Source organism: Rhinopithecus roxellana, chromosome 4, assembly GCF_007565055.1.
Source record: "Rhinopithecus roxellana isolate Shanxi Qingling chromosome 4, ASM756505v1, whole genome shotgun sequence".
In the NCBI taxonomy this organism is placed as follows: domain Eukaryota; kingdom Metazoa; phylum Chordata; class Mammalia; order Primates; family Cercopithecidae; genus Rhinopithecus; species Rhinopithecus roxellana.
The window spans coordinates 164,636,786-164,658,441 of NC_044552.1; the positions used below are offsets into that span (position 1 = coordinate 164,636,786).

At 37.4% G+C, this 21,656-nt stretch overlaps 1 protein-coding gene across 1 annotated transcript in view; it reads right to left on the minus strand.

Moving 5' to 3' along the window:
• Positions 1-4,004: 4,004 nt before the first annotated feature.
• ROS1 (ROS proto-oncogene 1, receptor tyrosine kinase) overlaps positions 4,005-21,656 on the minus strand; it is a 138,438-nt gene continuing 120,786 nt past the window's right edge. The window contains 2 exon segments of the mRNA XM_030928976.1: positions 4,005-4,892; positions 17,315-17,478. Of these exon segments, the coding sequence (XP_030784836.1) occupies positions 4,582-4,892; positions 17,315-17,478 (475 nt within the window). The 3' untranslated portion in view covers positions 4,005-4,581.

Here is a 21,656-nt window from a genome sequence, read left to right on the forward strand (position 1 = left end):
GTAATAATGTTAAGTGAAAAAAACTAGGAGAGGTACAACTACAACTATTCCAGCTACGAAAATAAGCTCATATTGGGGAGAAAAAACTGGGAGGAAATACCCTAAAGTATTCACAATAGTGTTTGGGGGGTATATTTCGGCCCCTTAATTCTTCTGGTTGTGTGTGAAGAAGCCTGAAAGGATCAGGATAGGTCATCTGATTCAGGCTCCCTGCAACCCTGACCAGCTGCCAAAAGGAAAGTTGGACAGGCTTCCTTTCACCAAGGAGTATCAAAGAGAAGTCAAGGACACTCTAACATTCATCCTACATTCATAGGGGCTATTCTGAGGGTAAAAGGTGGGTTTGGGACAGGTTAGAAACTGAGAATGATAAAATAAGTGTTTGCTTCCTTTAGCGTGTGTTCACTATTACTTCAAGGGCTTCAAGAAGAAGTTTGGGCCTTACTTATGATTGAAATGAATTTCAAGGCAGTTCCCCAACTTCTATAATCTGTCTGGGTCTCAAATGATAACTCATTATTGAAAGAATCCTCATGAGTCCCCAGTGGCATTAGATCAATTTTCTGGTATCCCTGTTATGAGCTATAAGCAAGGACTTGTCCTGAAATAGGCTGGAAGAAGAAGATGAGAAAATCAATTTATCAATTCATTAAAAACAAATACCTACTTTGGCATAGAGACTACACAAAGGAATAAAATACACCATCCTATCTTCATAAAGCTTGCAATTTATTTGAGTAGGTAAAATGCATAGAAATAGAATGGAAAAAACTTGCCGTTACTGCCAAATGAGATTTAAAGACAATAAGGGCAAGAGTCATTCTGAGAAGGGAGAGGGTTAGGGGCAGGCCTTTCCAAAAAGTTGGAATCTGAGCTGGTTATAAAGGTTGAGTGAGATTTAGTAATCAGGAAAGAATAGGCCAGGAGAGTCCAATAGGAAAGTGAAAGCCAACATAGGTACGCAATGTAGAGTGCATCTGGGCCCAGAAACAGACTTTTTCTCAAGAACATTTGGAGTAAAGCATTTTCATCAGAATTATATCAACATATTAATTTTATCTAGATAAATGTTTCCTCAACTGTCAGTGTTAAACCACAAACAACATAGCATTTGCTTCCAACCCTATATTGCATTTCAACTTATTTAAATATTTTTCTTATGGATTATTTCTTTTCCTTGAACAATTTTAAATGAAGGTTAGATTCATTGATCAGCCTTTTCATATAAACTCTTTCCAGTTATAGCTTCTGTCTTTGTGAGTCATTACTTCTCTCAAGTCTTCCTAGGTCACATTTGCAGATTTAAAAAAATTATCAGCAGGGTGCAGTGGCTCACACCTATAATCCTAGCACTTTTGGGAGGCCAAGGCGGGCAGATTACCTGAGGTTGGGATTTCGAGACCAGCCTGACCAACATGGAAAACCCCATCTCTACTAAAAATACAAAATTGCCAGGCGTGACAGTGCACACCTGTAATCCCAGCAACTCAGGAGGCTGAGACAGGAGAGAATCGCTTGAATCTGGGAGGCGGAGGTAGCGTTGAGCCATGATCATGCCATTGCACTTCAGCCTGGGCAACAAGAATGAAACTCGCCTCAAAAAAAAAAAAAATTATCAATAAGATTTTGTTCTTATGCTAATTTTTAGTGAGTAACATTTAAACGTGTGCCATTTTTAGCCACTGTCAATTTTTCCTTTTGATTATAAGATCTAATTTTTCTAGAATTAACTTCCAATTGTAGTACTACAATTTCAGAATTAACCAAGTAACTATACTTTATCAAATTACTTTTATCTATAATACATTTTACACACAACATTTTTAGCCACTATTTTATTTTGAATTAAATATTTCTACCACTATCATTCATCTTGAATTATAAAAAATACTGCTGCTAATTTGCACTTATTTCTTAGCTGAAACATGAAAATTTTGTAGGCCCTTCCCCTCAGATATCCTATACATTCTCTATTGCCCAAATTGTAATGCAAATGTATTATACTGCAAATCTAATTCTTCTATACACTTTTGATGTCTTTTTGTATCTTCCAAAGTTAAAGGTCCATGCCACTGTCAGAGCAAAAACCTTACTGCAAGCAACAGAAACTGACTCTGGCTGGTTTAAAAGGAAAGTGTTTATTAAAAGGATATGGAGATAACTCTTAGAACCTTGGAGAGGACTTGAGAGCAGACAGCAGAATGGGTCTACCCTGGCTGCCCAAGCTATCTGAGGCACCAGGCTCCAGACTAGCTCTGCTGACTCTCCTGGCCTTGGACTCTAGATGCCACCTCTAGCACCAGTGTCCCCTTTGTGCCAGGAGCCAGACTGATATGGGTTGGTTGTGTTCCCACCCAAATCTTATCTTGAATTGTAGCTGTCATAATCCCCATGTGTGTGGGAGGGATCCAGTGGGAGGTAATTGAATCAGGATGGGTTTTCCTGTGCTGTTCTTGTGACAGTGAATAAGTCTCAGGAAATCTGCTGGTTTTATAAAGGGTAGTTCCGTTGCACATGCTCTCTTGCCTGCTGCCATGTAAGACATGCCTTTACTCCTCCTTCATCTTCCACCATGACTGTGAGGCCTCACCAGCCATGTGGAACTGTGATTCCATTAAACCTCTTTTTCTTTATAAATTACCCAGTCTCAGGTATTTCTTCATAGCAGTATGAAAATGGACTAACACACAGACTATTGCAGTTGGCACCATCACCAGAGAAGACTTCCCATGGTCTCTGATTCTTTACATCCGTAGGTCTCAATTAGAAGCCTGGAGCAGGTGGGTGGGTCTTAGTGGTGAGAGCTGGGTCACATGCCTGCCTTCTTGCTGCAAGAGGCACTGGGGAAGTGAATGGAACACAGTTCCCACCCAGATTATAAAGGCAGAGTAATTACCCAGCACAGGAAGGGGCTTCATACCATGGCATAGAAAAAGAATGGCAAATGCCCATTAGAGGGTGAGAAGATCAGAAACAAAATATCCTGCCTTATTCAGCAGAATATCAGATGTGGCAGAGTGACCACAAATCGTGGACTTTAACTTGGGGGCTGTTCACCATAGAACTAACACATTCACTTCTCTGTGTTCCTTCCCAATCATCTGTGCAGGCTCTCAGGTAGTAGGCAAATTAAAAGATTAACTGAATTATCCAAGGTGGAAGTGGATACATGATCTTCTTCCCAACAGATTTTAGCAAATGCTATAATCAAAATGTTCTTCTCTATATCTAGCAAACTTCCTAAATACTGCAACTGAATAACACAGAGAATGGCTTCATTGGTGTTGCTGTTAGAGCAGTTATAGCTTTAAGATTTAAATGGACAACTGCAAAATATATATATTGGTTTTAAGTTAAGGTGTTTTGCTGAACAGTTTTTTTTAATAATAGCTCTCATTTAGGTATTTATTTTTTCATGTGGCTGTTAAAAATCACACAGCTTGAATTAATATTGTATAATCACATATTTAATTTTAAGCATCATTCGATATAAAATGTAATCAAGTATTTTATGTATAAAATAGATATGGCAAATAGCAATCTTTATACTAGTTAATTTCCATAATAGCACACAAGTCAGAGTGATTTTTATACAACTGAAGATTACAGGATGCAAAACTTCAGAACTTAATGATCTTCATAGTCTTATTTTCAATATGACTGAATCTACTGTTGTAAGCCTCAAAAATACAAAATATTTTACAGTAGTGATTAAAGACAATATATATTGGCCAGGCGCGGTGGCTTACACCTGCAATCCCAGCATTTTGGGAGGCCAAGGTGGGTGGATCATGAGGTCAGGAGTTCTAGACCAGCCTGGCCAATATGGTGAGACCTCGTCTCTACTAAAAATACAAAAATTAGCTGGGTGTGGTGGCACACGTCTGTAATCCCAGCTACTTAGGAGGCTGAGGCACCAGAATTGCTTGATCCCAGGAGGCGGAGGTTGCAGTGAGCCGAGATCGTGCCTTTGAACTCCAGCCTGGGCAACACAGCGAGACTCTGTCTCAAAAATAAAAAAATAAAAAATAAGAAAAAGATAATATATATCATTGCAGTAATAGCTTTCCAAGTGATTTCTCATGTCACAGGTGCTGGTTTCTTCTGTATGTGTTGAATTATTTCTCATTTCCTCAGTCCCATTTGAGATTATCTGTAGTTCAATTGACCCCCTGAGCCTACTACTTAGCCTCTTCTTCAGATCCCTGAACACACCTATTCTGTCTCTAAACATGTGGCCAAGATAATTTTATTACAGCCCAAACTGAAAGGTGGGTAAGAGTCTAAAGCACCTCAAGGGAGAGAGAGAGCAGTGTTTCCCTTCCAGACTTCTGAGTCTTCCTAAGCTTTCCACATGCTTAGTGTTCATCTCATAATTCTACTGAAAGTCAGGCAGCTGATATGGGGATTGCTACAACTGAAACCAAATGGCTCTCAGAACCAAGATAAGAACCCAGGAATGTTGCACTGTTTATTTGGAGTTATAGACCTCCATTTCATTTATCATTCTAGTAGCGTTTTCTTTCAGTAACTACTGAATGAGAGTGTTTATCTCATCTCTGTATTTCCCAAACAAAGCTATTAATCAGACCCATCTCCATATCCAGTGTGAGTGAGACAGGCATAGTTCAGGCCTTCAGGCTTGCCAGGAGGGCAGTAAGCCACTTGTTTTTCTTGGCAGAAATCTTTGTCTGCATGTGGTTCCTTCTCTTCTTTCCTCAGACCACAAGATTTAGATTCCTGGGAGCCTAGGGGACCCTCAGACTTTTCTTCACCTTGGCTGCATTCTGTAGCAAGTACCATATAGTTTAACCCTTCTCGGTTCTTGGTTTCCATTAAAGCAACTGGCATAATGTCATCTGAATTCAAACAAATCACATCGCCATCTTCACCTGTGAAAAAATATGAATGTTATTCTAGCATGTATTTAAGTATTTACTGTAATAATATACAGGTTATATCAGAATTATAGCAACACCAACCTTATACATTTGTTCAGCAAACGTTTATGAGGACTACTAAGTGTTGGGAATACAAAGATAAATAAAACATGCTTCTTGTCCTTGAGGCTGCTGCAGTCTAGTAGGGAAGCAGATCAATTACTACAGAAGGTGACATGCACTTTAATAAAGGAATATTTTAAAATGTAGTAGGAGCACAGGGGTGATTAACTCTGCCTTAATAAGCGGAGCAAGTCATGGTTTTTGTGATAGGACTTAATTGGCCCTAAGAGGGCCCTTTTGGTCTATTTACTTTTCATACTTCCACAGCAACTGAAATGTCTACTTTTAAAGATTGGTTTTTTTTAGATTTAGTAATTTTGCTAAATTAATTGCTTAATATAACATTTACTGATGACTACTACATTCCAAGCCTGTGTTCTAGTTATTGATGGATATAGCAATGAATGAAACAACATTTCTACATTCAGCCCTGACTCACACCCAGGTCTGATGTATTTGTAATGAACTTAAATTGAAATATGAGGAAAATAACATAATTTAAAAAGACTAAGGGAGGTACCAGTGTACCTATTTTTCCCAATAAAAATTTAATGGATCTACCTATTTATTAAGTTTAACTGAACTACAAAGCTTATTTTATAAGAGCATATGAACTACATCCCTTCTTCCCATATCATTAGGTATGAATTTCCTTTGTGTGGACCCCCCAAACTGCTGAAGAACAATATAGCCAAGCTACAGGTTCACAGGCTCATTGGTATCATCTAATTTTCCTCTTCATTGTTCAAACATCATTATAGCATAGTTCAAAACACATGAATAGTTAGATGTGTTGTAAAATTATCTCCCTAATAGAAAGAACTTTATCAGATGCCAAGTTTGGTTAGTACCTGGGTGTTGAACACCTGTGGAAGGTGTTCAACACCTGTGGAAGGTATTCAACACCTGTGGAAGGTATTCAACTATTACGATTATTGCCAATATGCACTAATAGCCATTAAGATGCCCATAAGAATAACTTGGTGTATGTAATAATAGCAATGGAAAATGTTTTTAAATGTTAGGAAAAAATAAGATATTTAACTTTAAGTAGTACACTAATCCAATAATTGGGGAAAGTAGGAGGTTCTTAACAGGCTTAAAGAAATCAGGCTAAAGGAAAGTTTAAAATTTCAACAAAAACTTAAATCTACAATATAGTCTACCCACTCATATCAGCTATTTCATTGTCATACCTTTAATCCATGAATGAGCATATTGGAAAACTTCCTACTAAAAAATGATTTTGATTTTTTAAACTTTCTGCTTGTTGAGTTGTCTGAAAAATAATATTTTATATGAGGCAAATAAATTATTTTTGCAAATTCTGTTGTCACGTGTCAAAGAAAAATCATTAGCTAACTACTTTATTGGTTTATAGTACTTGTAGCAATATTTAGTAACTTGACCCTGGCAAGCTTTCAGCAATTAGTACATCTTCTTGTTGCAAAAAGAGCTTACAAGAGATTGCGATAGAAGAGATAGGTTGTCTTATTTGTTTGTTTTTGTTTAAAAATTATTTAATAAGTAGTCTATGGGTCAGATCTTAAAGCAGGTATCCTGAACAAAGATAGCATGCACTGGGCAACCTCTTTAAGAGAGAAATATTAAAATAAAGACTTCCAAGTAAGACGGGGTATTTACAGACTAGACATATGCCGGCTGACTGGCTATATTTAGAACAGCAGAGGAGCATTTAGATTTGTTTCCTGTAGAACTCTCTGGGACTGATGAGGTGATGTTTACACAAATGTTTGGATGAAGTCACTGGGATATTTTTACTAGATGCCCAGATATGTTACTAATCTTCTCTCTCTATCCCCTTTCCACCCCATTAGGTCAGTAGGACCATAGGATAGGCATGGTATTATTGCTCCCTGTTTTCCTAAGCACCCCCACTTTTTTGCTTAAAAAAAGTCCTTTCAATAGCTTTTCTTATCTACTTACATATCTCCAACAACAGCAATGAAGATAGTCATTTTATTGCTTTGCTAAATATGCCCACCAGTCCACAAAGCAGTAAGCTATTATTAAACACATTCTTTTTTATTGAAAATATAATTAAGTTTAGGTTTGCCTTGAAGGGTCTGTTCCACTATTTCTATCCTTTGCAGATATGCAAACTCTGCTTTAGTTCAATTTCTTCTCTTTTCCTTGCTTCTCTTGTTCAGTCACAAACTCAATTATGAATTTAGTGATTTCCACATCTCTTTTCATTCCTTATCTTCAGGATTTACATTCATTGTAAATAATAGAATAGCAATTCCTCTTTTCCTAAAATTTTATTTCTGTCATGGCCCAGAAATGCTTCTTTCTAAATTGTAATAGTTTGATGATATTCCCTGTTAAATTCTTCCTGCATCATTACTTTTAATATTTGTCTGCTTCTCTATTGTTATGAATATTATTTAGAATTTTAATTCTTTCTGCCAACAAGTTGGTACCTAAATAGATTTGGTATAATCCTAAAAAATGGTGAATATTTTCTAGCAGGTCATAAGTAATCATTGCTTTCATTATACCTAGCTGTGCAGTACACTATTGTTAACATAATTGGGGAGATTGTGTGGGTCATTTCCCTGCTACAGCCAGGGATTTGTGAAGGCTGAGAGGAAAGGCTCAACAATGTAGACAAATTCTAGCCCTATCTCAGCAGTATGATTATGAGCAAGTTACTAAACCTCAGTTTTCTCATCTGTAAAATCGTGATACAGTAATACCCACTTCATAAGACTTTTGTAAAGATTTAATGAGTTAATCTACATAGCACAGTGAGTGGCACATGGAAAAGTACTAAAATAAAATTAGCTACTATTCTAATTAAAAGCCTTTCACAGAGGTATTTTATTCTTTATATTGAGTGTGACCATTGTTTATTACCTATCTCAGCCTCATAGATGAACTATGCAATGCAAAATCGTGAAAAGATTTTCTCAAGGGTCTGTGGAGACTTCAAGTAGAACCTAAGGTGAAGCTAAGCTCTCAGGCCTGATAATACCCATTATGGCAGCCTCTGTGATCCTTTTTTTTTTTTTTTAGATGGAGTCTTGCTCTGTCGCCCAGGCTGGAGTGCAGTGGCGCGATCTCGGCTCACTGCAAGCTCCGCCTCCTGGATTCACGCCATTCTCCTGCCTCAGCCTCCCGAGTAACTGGGACTACAGGCGCCTGCCACCATGCCTGGCTAATTTTTTCTATTTTTTAGTAGAGATGGGGTTTCACTACGTTAGCCAGGATGGTCTGGATCTCCTGACCTCGTGATCCGCCTCCCAAAGTGCTGGGATTACAGGCGTGAGCCACTGTGCCTGGCCCTCTGTGACTTTTATAATATGTCTTTGTACATTACAAGGAAAGGATTCCAGGAGCAAAGAGTTGAATTTTAGAATATGAGTCAACTGCAAAATCTGTGCAACCTTCTGGATTGCTTTACCTCTCTGCAGCATTTGTTCACTCTCTCTAAGTCTCTCTTTTCTGGGTTTCTATAACAACACTCACTATGGCTTTCCTCTTCCCTTTCTGGCTGCTCCTCCCAATGTCCACCATCTTTGTAAGCCCCTCCTATACTGGCTGTTCTCTGGGTTCCATCCACTTTTCACTCTCTTCTTATTTCATACACTCTAATTTCGTGACTTCATCTGCACCCTGGAATTCAACCACCTATATTTACAGGACAGATCTTTCAACTGAGTATGACCCCATATCTTGACTGTGTCCTGGACTTACCCACTTAGATATGCCACAGCCAACTCAAACCAAACATATGCAAAACTGTTCCTCTTCCTATGTTCCTCATCTCCAGGAATAGTGTTGGTTTTTACCAACTTTCTCCTTTCTCTTTTTCACCCACTTAGTTGCCAAGTCCAATAGCATCTACCTCTATGGTAACTCCAGACTCTCTTTTGTTCTCTCTACACCTGTTACCATTCATTAATTCAGCTTTCATTATTTTTCATACCTTACTTTTGATTAATGTGACCAATAACCCTCCAATTTTATCACTTGCCACATTCTCATGTATAATAAACTAAGTGTAGTTCTATGAATATCTCATTCCCTATTATTCCCTGCTTTTCTACATGCTGCTCCTTTTATCCTGAAATACACAGGATACCTCAGCTTCTTTTTTTCATATCTCAGCTTCTAAGTAGGTCTCAGCTTAGACGTAACCTCCTCTCCCTGGCTTTTCTTGACTGTCCCTCCACCATAGTGTAGACTTGGCATCCTTCCTCTGGACTCCCACAGAACATGGATTTCTTATCTATAACAACATAGAATGCTAATTCTCCTGGATTCTGGCAGAAGATGTAATACAAAATCATCTTCTCACCAAATCCTTAAAAATAAGCCTATTTGTAAGAAAAAAATGCTGGAGAACCTACTAGAGAATCTACAGCCCACCAATTCCTTTAGATTACCTAAATTTAATATCTGAATTCAGATAGTATATATGCAAACATACATAAATGAGCATTTCCATAAATGGCTATATATGCACATACAATATCTACAAATATATAACCAAATTGTTAGCTGTGGCTAGCGCTGGGGAGTGAGATAAGGATGAATTAGGAAACTTTTACTTTTTAGACTGCTTAAAAAATTTTATATTTTTTATGACAAACATAAATTACTTTTACAATAAAGATCTTTAAAATGTAGATACAGTTATAAAATAATATAGCAAGAACAGTTATTGAGATTAACTACTGGAAAAGTTACAAGAAAAATAGAAAGGAATCAGGAGTCATTTTTATGGTTGTTGTAAAATAACATAAAAATTATTTTTAAACATTTAAGAAGTTCATGATTGTGTTAATTAACAAAGTCTATAAAATTATAATCAAAGAATTTGAGCCTTATCGGTCAAAAATGTTGAGGCTTGTTTGTTGCTTTCAATGATAAGAGCACACTAATTTCCCTGATGAACACAGATGCAAAAATTCTCAACAAAATACTGGCAAACCAAACCCAAGAGCACATGAAAAAGATAGTACACTATGATCAAGTAAGATTTATCCCAGGTATGCAAGGATAGTTCAACATATGTGTATATGTTGAAGACACATGATACATTACATCAACAGAATGAAAGACAAAAACCATACGATCATATCAGCAGATACAGAAAAGGCATTTGATAAAATTTAGCATCCTTTCATAATAAAAGCTCTCAACAAATTAGGCATGGAAGGAACATATTTCAAAATAATAAAGGCTATATATGACAAATCCACAGCCAACATTGTACTAAATAGGGGAAAGTTGAAAACATTTTCTCTAATAACTGCAACAAGACAAGGATGGCCACTTTCACCACTCTTATTCAACATAGTCCTGTAAGTCCTAGCCAGAGCAACCAGGCAGGGGAAAGAAAAAAAAAAAGGCATTTCATAAAAGGCATTCACAGATGATACTATCTTATATCTAGAAAAACCTAAAGATTCCACAAAATGTATCTTCAACATATACACATATGTTGAACTACCCTTGCATCCCTGAGATAAATCTTACTTGATCATAGTATACTATCCTTTCCATGTGCTCTTGGATTTGGCTTGCCAGTATTTTGTTGAGAATTTTTGCATCTGTGTTCATCAGGGATATTAGCGTGCTCTTATCATTGAAACTCTTGAGATTTGATAAATAAATTCAGTAAAGTTTCAGGATACAAAATCAATGTACAAAAATTCAGTGCATTTCTATATACCAAAAATAATCTAGCTGAGAATTAAATCAAGAAGGCAATGCCACTTACAAGAGCCACAAAAAGAATGAAATAACTAGGAATATGTTAACCAAGGAGATGAAAATTCTTCACAAGGGAAACTACAAAACACTGATGAAAGAAATTGTAGGAGGTACAAACAAATGGAAAAATATTCCACGCTCAAGGATTGGAAGAATCAATATTGTTAAACATGACCATACTGCCCAAAATAATCTACATATTCAATGCAATCCCTATCAAAATACCAATGACATTCTTCACAGATGGAGAACCACAAAAGACTCAGAATAGCCAAAGCTATCCTAAGCAAAAGGAACAAAACTGTAAGAATCACATTACTGGATTCAAATTATACTACAGACCTACAGTAACCAAAACAGCATGGTACTGGCATAAAATCTGACACATAGACCAAAGGTACATATACAAAATGGAATACTATTTAGCCATAAAAAAAGAACAGAATAAAGGACACAGAAATAAATTCCCACGCCTACAGTGAAATCATTTTTTACAAAGATGCCAAGAACGTGGACTAAGGAAAAGATAGTCTCTTCAATAAATGCTGCTGGGAAAACTGGACATCCATATACAGAAGAATAAAACTAGACCCCTATCTCTCTACATATACAAAAATCTAAAAACGCATTAAAGATTTGAATCTAAGACTTCAAACCATGAAAATACTACAGGAAAACACTGGGGAAAATCTCCAGGACATTGGTTGGGGCAAAAATTTCTTGAGCAACACCCCATAAGCACAGGCAGTCAAAGCAAAAATGGACAAATGGGATCACATCAAATTTAAAAAGCTTCTTCACAGCAAAGGAAACAATCAACAAAATGAAGAGATAATCCACAGAATGGAAGAAAATGTTTGCAAACTACCTATCTGACAAGGGGTTAATAACCAGAATACATAAAGAGCTCAAATAACTCAAGAGGATAAAAGGTAATTGTCTGATCAAAAAATGGTCAAAAGATTTGAATAGACACTTCTTTTTTTATATATCTAGAATATACAAAACTTTATTTAATAATAAGTAAATGACAACCAAATAGAAAAGTGGTCAAGAGACCTGAACAAGTACTTTGCCAAATAGTATTTCCCAGTGGCCAATAAAAAAATAAAAGAAAAAAAGAAAAAGTACTCAGTTTTTCTTATAATAGTACTGGGCTTATTCTCATTCTTGGCAGGTTGTTTCTACACTTTGAATGAACATATTAATATTAACCATATCTTTTATTTTTTTATTCTGATGTTTTGACATTCTGGTGTTTTGCTGACCCTAGAAGCACAGCCCCTCTCAGTGTTTGCCCATTCCTAGAGCTAATAAACAACTGGCCTTGAAATGTACTTTTCAAATGCAGATCAACCAATCCAGACCCCACACCCCAACCACCTCCTTTTTTAAGCTCTTACTCTCCATACCACTATTTACCTGTGCTAATCACCCCAGAGATAGGTACCAGAAAACTAGGGTCAGCCCTTATGTCCCAGAGCTTCCTGAAATCGTGAATAGACATTTCTAATAAAAAGAAATACAAATGGCAAACAGCATGTGAAAAAATGCTCAACATCATTGATCATCAGAGAAATGCAAACCAAAACTACATCGAGATATCAGCTCAGTCAAGTTAAAATGGCTTACATTGAAAAGACAGGCAACAGCAAATGCTAGCAAGGATGTGGAGAAAGGGAATCCTCATACACTGTTGGTGGGAATGTAAATTAGTACGACCGCTATAAAGAACAGTTTGGAGGTTCCTCAAAAAACGAAAATAGATCTACCATTTGATTCAGCAACCCCACTGCTGGACAGATGCCCAAAAGAAAGAAAATCAGTACATCAAAGAGATATCTGCACTCCTGTGTTTACTGCAGCGCTGTTTACAATAGCTAAGATTTGGAAACAACCTAGGTGTCCATCTGTAGATAAATGGACAGGCCAGGCGCAGTGGCTCACGCCTGTAATCCCAGCACTTTGGGAGGCTGAGGTGGGCAGATTACTTGAGGTCAGGAGTTCTAGACCAGCCTGGCCAACATGGCGAAACCCAGTCTCCACTAAAAAAAATACAAAAGTTAGCCAGGTATGGTGGTGTGTGCCTGTACTCCCAGCTACTTGGAATGCTGAGGCATGAGAATCGCTTGAAACTGAAAGGGGCAGGTTCCACTGAGCCGAGATCATGCCATTGCTTTCCAGTCTGAGCGACAGAGTGAGACTGTCTCAAAAAAAAAAAAAAAAAAAAAAAAAGATAAATGGATAAAGAAAATATGGTATATGCATATAGTACAGTGGAGTACTATTTAGCCATAAAAACAATGAGATCCTGTCATTTGCAAGAATGTGGACGGAACTGGAGATCATTATATTAAGTGAAATAAGCCAGGCACGGAAAGATAAATATCTCGTGTTCTCACTTATTTGTGAAATATAAAAATCATAACAATTGAACCCATGAAGACAGAGAGTAGAAGGACGGTTACCAGAAGCTGGGAAGGGTAGTAAGGGACAGGGTGGGAGTTGGGGATGGTTATTGGGCACAAAAAAGAGAAAGAATGAATAAGACTAAATATCTGATACCACAATAGGGTAACTATAGTCAATAATAATTTAATTGTACATTTTAAAATAACTAAAAGTAAAAATTGGTTTGTAACACAAAGGATAAATGCTTGAGGGTGGATACTCCATTCTCTATGATGTGATTATTACACATTACATGCCTGTATCAAAACATCTCATGTGTCCTATAAATATATACATCTACCATGTACCCACAAAAATTAAAAATAATTTTTTTTTTGAGACAGAGTCTCGCTCTGTTGCCCAGGCTGGAGTGCAGTGGTGCAATCTTGGCTCACTGCAAGTTCTGCCTCCCGGGTTCACGCCATTTTCCTGCCTCAGCCTCTCGAGTAGCTGGGACTACAGGCGCCTGTCGCCATGCCCGGCTATTTTTTTTTTTTTCTTTGTACTTTTAGTAGAGATGGGGTTTCACCGTGTCAGCCAGGATGGTCTCAATCTCCTGACCTCGTGATCTGCCCACCTTGGCCTCCCAAAGTGCTGGGATTACCTGCATGAACCACCACACCTGGCCAAAAATAAATTTTAAAAAAACAAATAATACTACATGGCTATAGTAATCAAACAGTATGGTACTGATATAAAAATAAACATATAGTTTAATGAAACAGAATCCAGAATCCAGAAATAAAGCCACATATTTACAGTCAACTGATCTTTGGCAAAGTCAACAAGAACACACACTGGGGAGAAAAACACCCCTTTCAATAAATGGTGCCAGGAAAATTGGATATATGCAGAAAAATGAAACTGGACCCTTACCCTCACCATATACAAAACTTAATTTAGGATGAATTAGAAGACTTACATGTAATACATGAAACTGTGAAAATACTAGAAGAAAGCCTAAGGAAAACTCTTCTGGATATTGGTCTAGGCAAAGAATTCATGACTTAGACACTGAAAGCACAGGCAACATGAACAAAAATAGACAAATGTGACTTAATTAAGCTAAAAAGCTTGTGCAGAAAAAGAAATAATCAATGGAATAAAGAGACAATCTGCAGAATGGGAGAAAATATTTGCAAAATATTCACTCAACAGGGGTCTAATATCCAGAATATACAAGGAATTCAAGCACTCAACAACAAATGAGCAAATAATACCATTAAAAAGTGGGCAAACGGGCGTGGTGGCGGGCGCCTGTAGTCCCAGCTACTCAGGAGGCTGGGGCAGGAGAATGGCGTAAACCCGGGAGGCGGAGCTTGCAGTGAGCTGAGATCCGGCCACTGCACTCCAGCCTGGGCGACAGAGCGAGACTCCGTCTCAAAAAAAAAAAAAAAAAAAAAAAAAAAAAAAAAAAGTGGGCAAAATATGTGAATAGATGTTTTATCAAAAGAAGACATACAACTGATCAACAGGTATATAGAAAAATGCCCAACATCCCTAATCATCAGAGAAATGCAAATTAAAATAATAAGATATCATCCTCCCCCAGTCAGAATGGCTACTATTAAAAAGTCAAAAATAATAGATATTGGCGAAGATGCAGACAAAGAGGAACACTTACATACTTTTGGTGGGAATGTAAATTAATACAACTTTTATGGGAAACAGTATGGAGATTTCTCAAAAAGCTAAAATACAATCTAGCAACCAATCCAGCAATTCCATTACTAGGTATCTACCCAAAGGAAAAGAAATCATTATATCAAAAACATACTTACACTCATATATTTATCACAGTACTACTCATAATAGCAAAGGTATGGGATCAACCTAGTGTCTATCTATGGATGACTGGATAATGAAAATGTGGTATAGACAATGAAATACTATTCAGCCACTAAAAAGGAATCTAATCATGTATTTTGTAGCAACATGGATGAAACTGGAGGCAATTATCGCATTAAATACAGGTGCTTACACTATGCCTTGCCCCCAAATCAGTATCTGTTGAAATAATTTTTTTAATTATGAACATTTTATTCAGAGAAATGTCTCATTAAGTAAATGCTTAGAAAATGACAAGGCCTTAATAGTGTCTAGAATGGCTTAAAGGTATGTTTGCCTATTCATATAGGCAAGTATATATGTAGAGCCCCCCAAAGGATGGAGTTGCTGTGCCAGTTATAATACCCAAGTGTTCTGCTATTGGCATTCTTAGAATCAGCTCTGTCCAGGGTGATAGTGAGTAGAAACAATGTGAGACTATTAACAAGGTTTACTCTAATGAGGGTTATGACATATGGCCAAGGCATGTGCAACCCTTTCCAATCTATCGCTTAGCAGTTTGTGTTAAAGAAGTTACATGATCAGAGTTTTATGCTCATATAATGGATCCAAAGTCACCCAAAATATGTAGTAAGATGTATAGACAAGTAGATGTCTGTCCATGGGCTTCTTCTTTTTATCTGCTATTAGTCAAGTGCATCACTCGAGGTGAAGGTCTCATGTGAAGGTGATCTGGCTTCATCATTGCCACCCACTGATCACCAGAGTTGATTCAGCTGATGTCTGGCTACACGGCTGTCCCCTTTCTCCACTGTTCCACGTGTAGCCCTCCTCAAGTTGAAAACTTGGTTGAAGAGGATGACCTTCCCTGATAGGAGAGGACCATTCTTTAATAAAGATGTGCAAGTAGCTGTGTAAGCTCTCAAGGTAAAGGTGTCTCCTGCACTCAGTCTTATAGTCAGTCACTGCAAATAGCAAGAAGCCTAATTTCTGAGAGATTCTAAGTTGTGATCCATCTTGCCAGTTTGGTTTGTAAGCAAGGACATCTGCATTTAAATAAACAAAGGGCCTGGCAAACTTTTAATAACAAGAAGCTCTAGATCAGCTGAAGGAGAAATATTTTAAATTCATTTTTCTGCAGCCAATTAGGCACACATACAGTAAATGTGACTTTAGAAATGAATTAAGTGACTACTGTATTTTAAGTCTGTTTACATTTAACTAAAAGGCTTAGTCTGTCCATCATAGTAGAATGGTTCCAGAATTTATTCATTTATTTTATTTTATTTTATTTTTTGAGACGGAGTCTCACTCTGTCACCCAGGCTGGAGTGCAGTGGTGCCATCTGCCTCCCGGGTTCACGCCATTCTCCTGCCTCAGCCTCCCGAGTAGCTGGAACTACAGGCACCCGCCACCACGACAGGCTAATTTTTCTTTTTTTTTCTTTTCTTTTTTTTTTTTTTTTTTTTTTTTTTTGTATTTTTAGTAGAGATGGGGTTTCACTGTGTTAGCCAGGATGCTCTCAAGCTCCTGACCTCATGATCCACCTGCCTCGGCCTCCCAAAGTACTGGGATTACAGGCTTGAGCCACCGTGCCCGGCCCAAAATATTATTATCTTAATCACCAAACACTAAAGTCATAGAATCAGACTAGATCTTAGCAAGACCTGATCCACTACAATAATCACAGCAAAATTACTCATCAGTAAGAAGCAAAGGATTAGATATATACATAGCAACATGGAGAGACCTTAAAAATACAGTGCTTAACGAAAACGGAAAGAAAAATGCATTCATTTCACAAAAAACAATACACATTTTGCAGGAAAACATACAAATGAAAAGATACACACTAAAGACATTAGAATGGTTGCCTGATGGGGAGGGAGGAAGTTGAAGAGGAGAGGAATATGGGGATAAAATGGCTAAACAAACAAACAAGATAGGAGCTCTGCATAGGCCAATGATGATAATGTACCATAAGCAGAGTCTGTAATTAACTCTGTACTCAAGGTCCAAACTGGTGTGTAGGGGGAGAAGAGGAGAACAGACATTATGAAAATATAGTCTAACATGTTAATTCTCCTCCTTACTATCTTAGATTATAAATCCAGGGGCCATAGCACTATCCTTTATTTTTTTCAATTTAGTGCATAATACAAATAATTTTCACAGAGGAATGCAATAAACACTTAATTATGATAACAAAGGTGCCAGCATATTATTCTTTTTGCCTACCCCAAAATGCTTTCTGTGTACATTCCATTTTAACCTTGTTCAGCTCACAGTGCAGAGAAAACTAGAATATTCTGAAGAATCAAACTTACCTTCAAAGCTTTCATTTATGACTCCACTGGTGTTTGCTTCATCTCTGCACTGATAAATGCTATTTAAGAAAAAATTTCTGAATAACTGAAGTTGGTCCTGAATTCTATGAAAAGTAGGCCTTTGGTCAGGTTCTTGAGCCCAGCATTGGGTCATTAAATTCCACCTAAATATGCAGGGAAAGATGGGAAAGTAAATAGCAATTGGATATAATTACTGATAACCCAGGTAGGGTCATTTTAGAAAGGAAAGAATCCAAGTTATTGCCAGTTTTCCTTAATTAATATAAATGAATCATAACAAAGGCTTTGATTTCTTATTTAAGAGTGGCTTTTAACACTACTACGTTTATTAGACAACATCTTTCTTTTGAAAAGGTGACACTATTTTAACAGTTATTATTTCAAATAAATAGATGGATAAGTAGATGGTGGCAAAATGTCTACTCAACACTCAACTACTCAAGGTGAAGGTCTCATGTGAAGGTGATCTGGCTTCATCATTGCCACCCACTGATCACCAGAGTTGATTCAGCTGATGTCTGGCTATACAGGTGTCCCCTTCCTCCAGTGTTTCATGTGTAACCCTCCTCAAGTTGAAAACTTGGTTGAAGAGGATGACCTTCCTTGATAGAAGAGGACCATTCTTTAATCAAGGGTGTTCAAGTAGCTCTTTAAGCTCTCAAGGTAAAGGTCTCACCTGCACTGTCAGTCTTATAGTCAATCATAATGTATCAATACATAAAGAAACTAACAGCTATAAAAATTGTTGAAAGGCAAAATTCATCACGTCTCAACTCATATAAGCAGAAAAATTGTAAGTATTTTATATTGTTTATAATTAACTAGGTCTTTCTCAGAGTCCCTACCTAGCATAAGAAAAGAAACTTCATTTAGTACAATGTTCTTTTATACTTATTTTTATGTTTATAACTTAGTCTCACTATTTTAAACAATCTTTTTAAGTATTATTCAGTCTTTTCTGGATAATAACCCAACCTCTCTTATTTTCAGGCCATCCCCACTCCATCTGCCTTCCTTTCTAAGGTAGTGTCAGGATATATGTTGGGTACAAGGTTTATGTGACTTGTAGAGGCATGGTGAAGAATCCTTTGAACCCCACTGTGCCCTCCAGATCTTTGCTAGTCTCAGTGGCTAATCCAGAATTCATTAAGGAGTAACTGATCTGACCCAGCCTAAGCATCAGCCCCTGTTGGCAATCTGTGAATTCTTTACCTATTCTTTTGACGTTTCCCCACTAAAGTGGTCCACCCTTGTCTCTCTCTAGTTGTAGGATTCTCAGATGCTATGAAGCCCTATACATGCTCTCAAGGCCCAGGGAATCCATTCTTGTTTCTGCTGCAGGCCCACAGGAAGGTACTTGGCAGAATCTCTAGCTCTCAACAAAATGTTCACCCAATATAGGAAACAAAGGAAGTTTGGAAGCATAAGCTAGGCATTTCTGTCTGGACAAGTCATTCTACCTTCTCGACAATGCTGAGTCTCCCATGTCAAAGTGAGGGCCCTCCACTCAATGATCTATTTGTAATTCTCCCGAACCAGGGGTGAGTGAGCATCTCTTCTAATTGAAGCCTACAGAGGAGGTTTCCAAACCCAGATATCCAGTATCTCACCCTCCCACCTCTATCAAGTTCTCTTCTTTCTTCACTTCCCCAGGGCTTGGAAGGAATGAGGGCTTTACTCACTACCTTTTTTAATTTGACTATCCTTATATAAAATTACATGTTTTTATACAGACAATTAAAACCTAGTACTTAAAAAGGAGCTAAAGGACTTTAGATGCTCTCTATATTCCAAACCTGGTTTTCAAGCCTACTGACTTATTATAAACAAGTCCTTGCTCTCTTTTTTGACTTTCTGGAGCTATATGGCAGACCGGATCAGAGAGAGAGAAGTGATAAAGAAACAGATTGGGAGGTACTTGAAGTATTAGTACTACTATATGAGTAAATATACTATTATAAGTTCTTCACAAAGTAATAAAGAAAACAAACATGAGTTCTAACAGACATGAAACAGTTTTGGAAAGTTGCTTACAGAAGGCCCCTCTGCAGAGGTGACATTTAAGCCAAAGAACTTTGTAAGAAAATAAGATACTAGTCATGGGAATAGGGTGTGGATGGGAGTCAGGGAACACACTACAAGTGGGGAAAGCATGTGTAAAGTCCTAAATTTGGAAAGAGCTTGGCACATTTTAGAACCTGAAAGAAAGCCAGTGTCGCTGAAGTGCAGTCATTGAGGGGAAAGGATGAGATGAGATCAGAGGAGGGAAGCGAGATCATGCAGGTCTCACAGGGCAGGCAAAGAGTTGGATTTTACAACACTACAAGGGGAAGTTTTCAAGATTTTTAAGCAGACATAATCTTTTCATTTTTAAAGGATTACTCTAGTAGATAGGTGGACAATAAATTATAAAGGGGCAGGTTGGAAGCTATTAAAGAAGACTAGATGAGAGATAATGATGGTGTGGACTGAGGTAATGCCTGTGGAGCTAGAACAAGATTATAATCACTAGGTAACGATGGCCCAGAAATCATTATAGGCATTGTATTTAAAATAGCTAGTATCCATTTGGGGAATTATAATGCAATCTCCATTCTATTATAATGTGGCAAGCAAACTCCACTTCCATTTATTTTGTTTCCTGACAAGCACCTCAGGTCAGAGTTGGTACTCCATATCAGAATAAATGGTATCAGGAAAAACTAATATTGGACTGTTTCAATGTATTGATCTGATGACTTCACATGTATTTCAAGGAATTTACGTACCGGGTATATAGTGCCAAGCTTGGCTCTATATTTTAAAATTAGAATCATATCTGAGAAATAATCAAAAGACAACCTAATCTTTTACATATTTCTCTATAACCTGTGCCATTTAGAAATGGGGATGATACAAAGATGTCAATGAAGAATCATTAGACTTCTAAATGAGATATTATAATCCATGTCAGATCACAGAATTTAAAAAATAGAGTTTTGATGATTAATCTAAGAGTTGTCCTCAGAGTATAGAGGAAAAATGAAGAATTATAATTGTCCATAGGAAGCATTTTATTTTTGAAAATAAAGTTGTGATTCAAAAATATTGCCAAGGCATAGATAGAATCTCTCAAGGTTGGTCATATTTCACTTAGGAGGTTTTTACAGTTGTCCCTTCTTATCAGTTTTGCTTTTTATGGTTTCAGTTAGTTGAGGTTAACTGTGGTCCAAAAATATTAAATGGAAAATTCCAGAACTGAACAGTTCATAAGTTTTAAATTGCATGCCATTCTGAGTAGTGTAATGAAACATGAAACTGAGACATGAAACTATCCCTTTGTCCAGCATATCTATGCTGTATATGTTACCTACCCATTAGTTGACTAAGTTGTCAGATCAAGAAAACATAGTGTATATAAGGTTGGGTACTGATATGATTTGACTCTGTGTCCCACCCAAATCTCATGAAGAATTGTATCACCAGTGTTGGAGGAGGGGCCTGGTGGGAGATGATTGAATCATGGGGCAGATTTCCACCTTGCTGCTTTGGTGATAGAGTTCTTATGAGATCTGGTTGTTTAAATGCGTGTAGCACCTCCTTCTTTCTTACTTTTGCTCCCTCTCTTCCTCTTGTTCTGGCCATGGAAAGACTATGCCTGCTTCCTCTTCACCCTCTGCTATGATTGTAAGCTTCCTGAGGCCTCCCGAGCCATGCTTTCCTGCAGAGCCTGTGGAACCATGAGCCAATTAAACCTCTTATAAATTACCCAGTTCTCTTTATAAATTACCTAGTTTCTTTGTAAATTACCAGTTCCTGATAGCAGTGTGAGAATGAACTAATACACGTATTATTCTTGGTTTCAGGTATCCACTGGGGGCCTTGGAACATATCCCCCACAAAAAAAAGGCCATTGCCATACTTATTTATAACCTGCTTTATTATGCAAAAAATCAAGATACTTAGTGAGATTATTTAGAAGGAGAGAAAGAAAAGGAAGAAGGAAGAGGAGGCTAGGAAAGAGGAAGGCAGGGGGAAAAAGAAACCATCCTTACAGCTGCCACTTAGCCATTTGCACATCACCCACTCATTCTACCTCCAAAAGTTCAGCCTCTTCTTTAATCTGTGAAATCCACTTAAGCAGAAATTCCTCTTTTTTTCATTTATGGAGGCTTTAATTTACATTTAATCCAATTATTACTCTGTACTTAATCTTCTGATGACAAACACATTTGGCCTGTTAATATATAAAACCTTTCTGTTCCACCATGCAGGGATAAATGAGGACTAAGAAAAGGGGAGCTATATAAAGCAATAGTCATCTAAAAGTAAAGAATAAAAC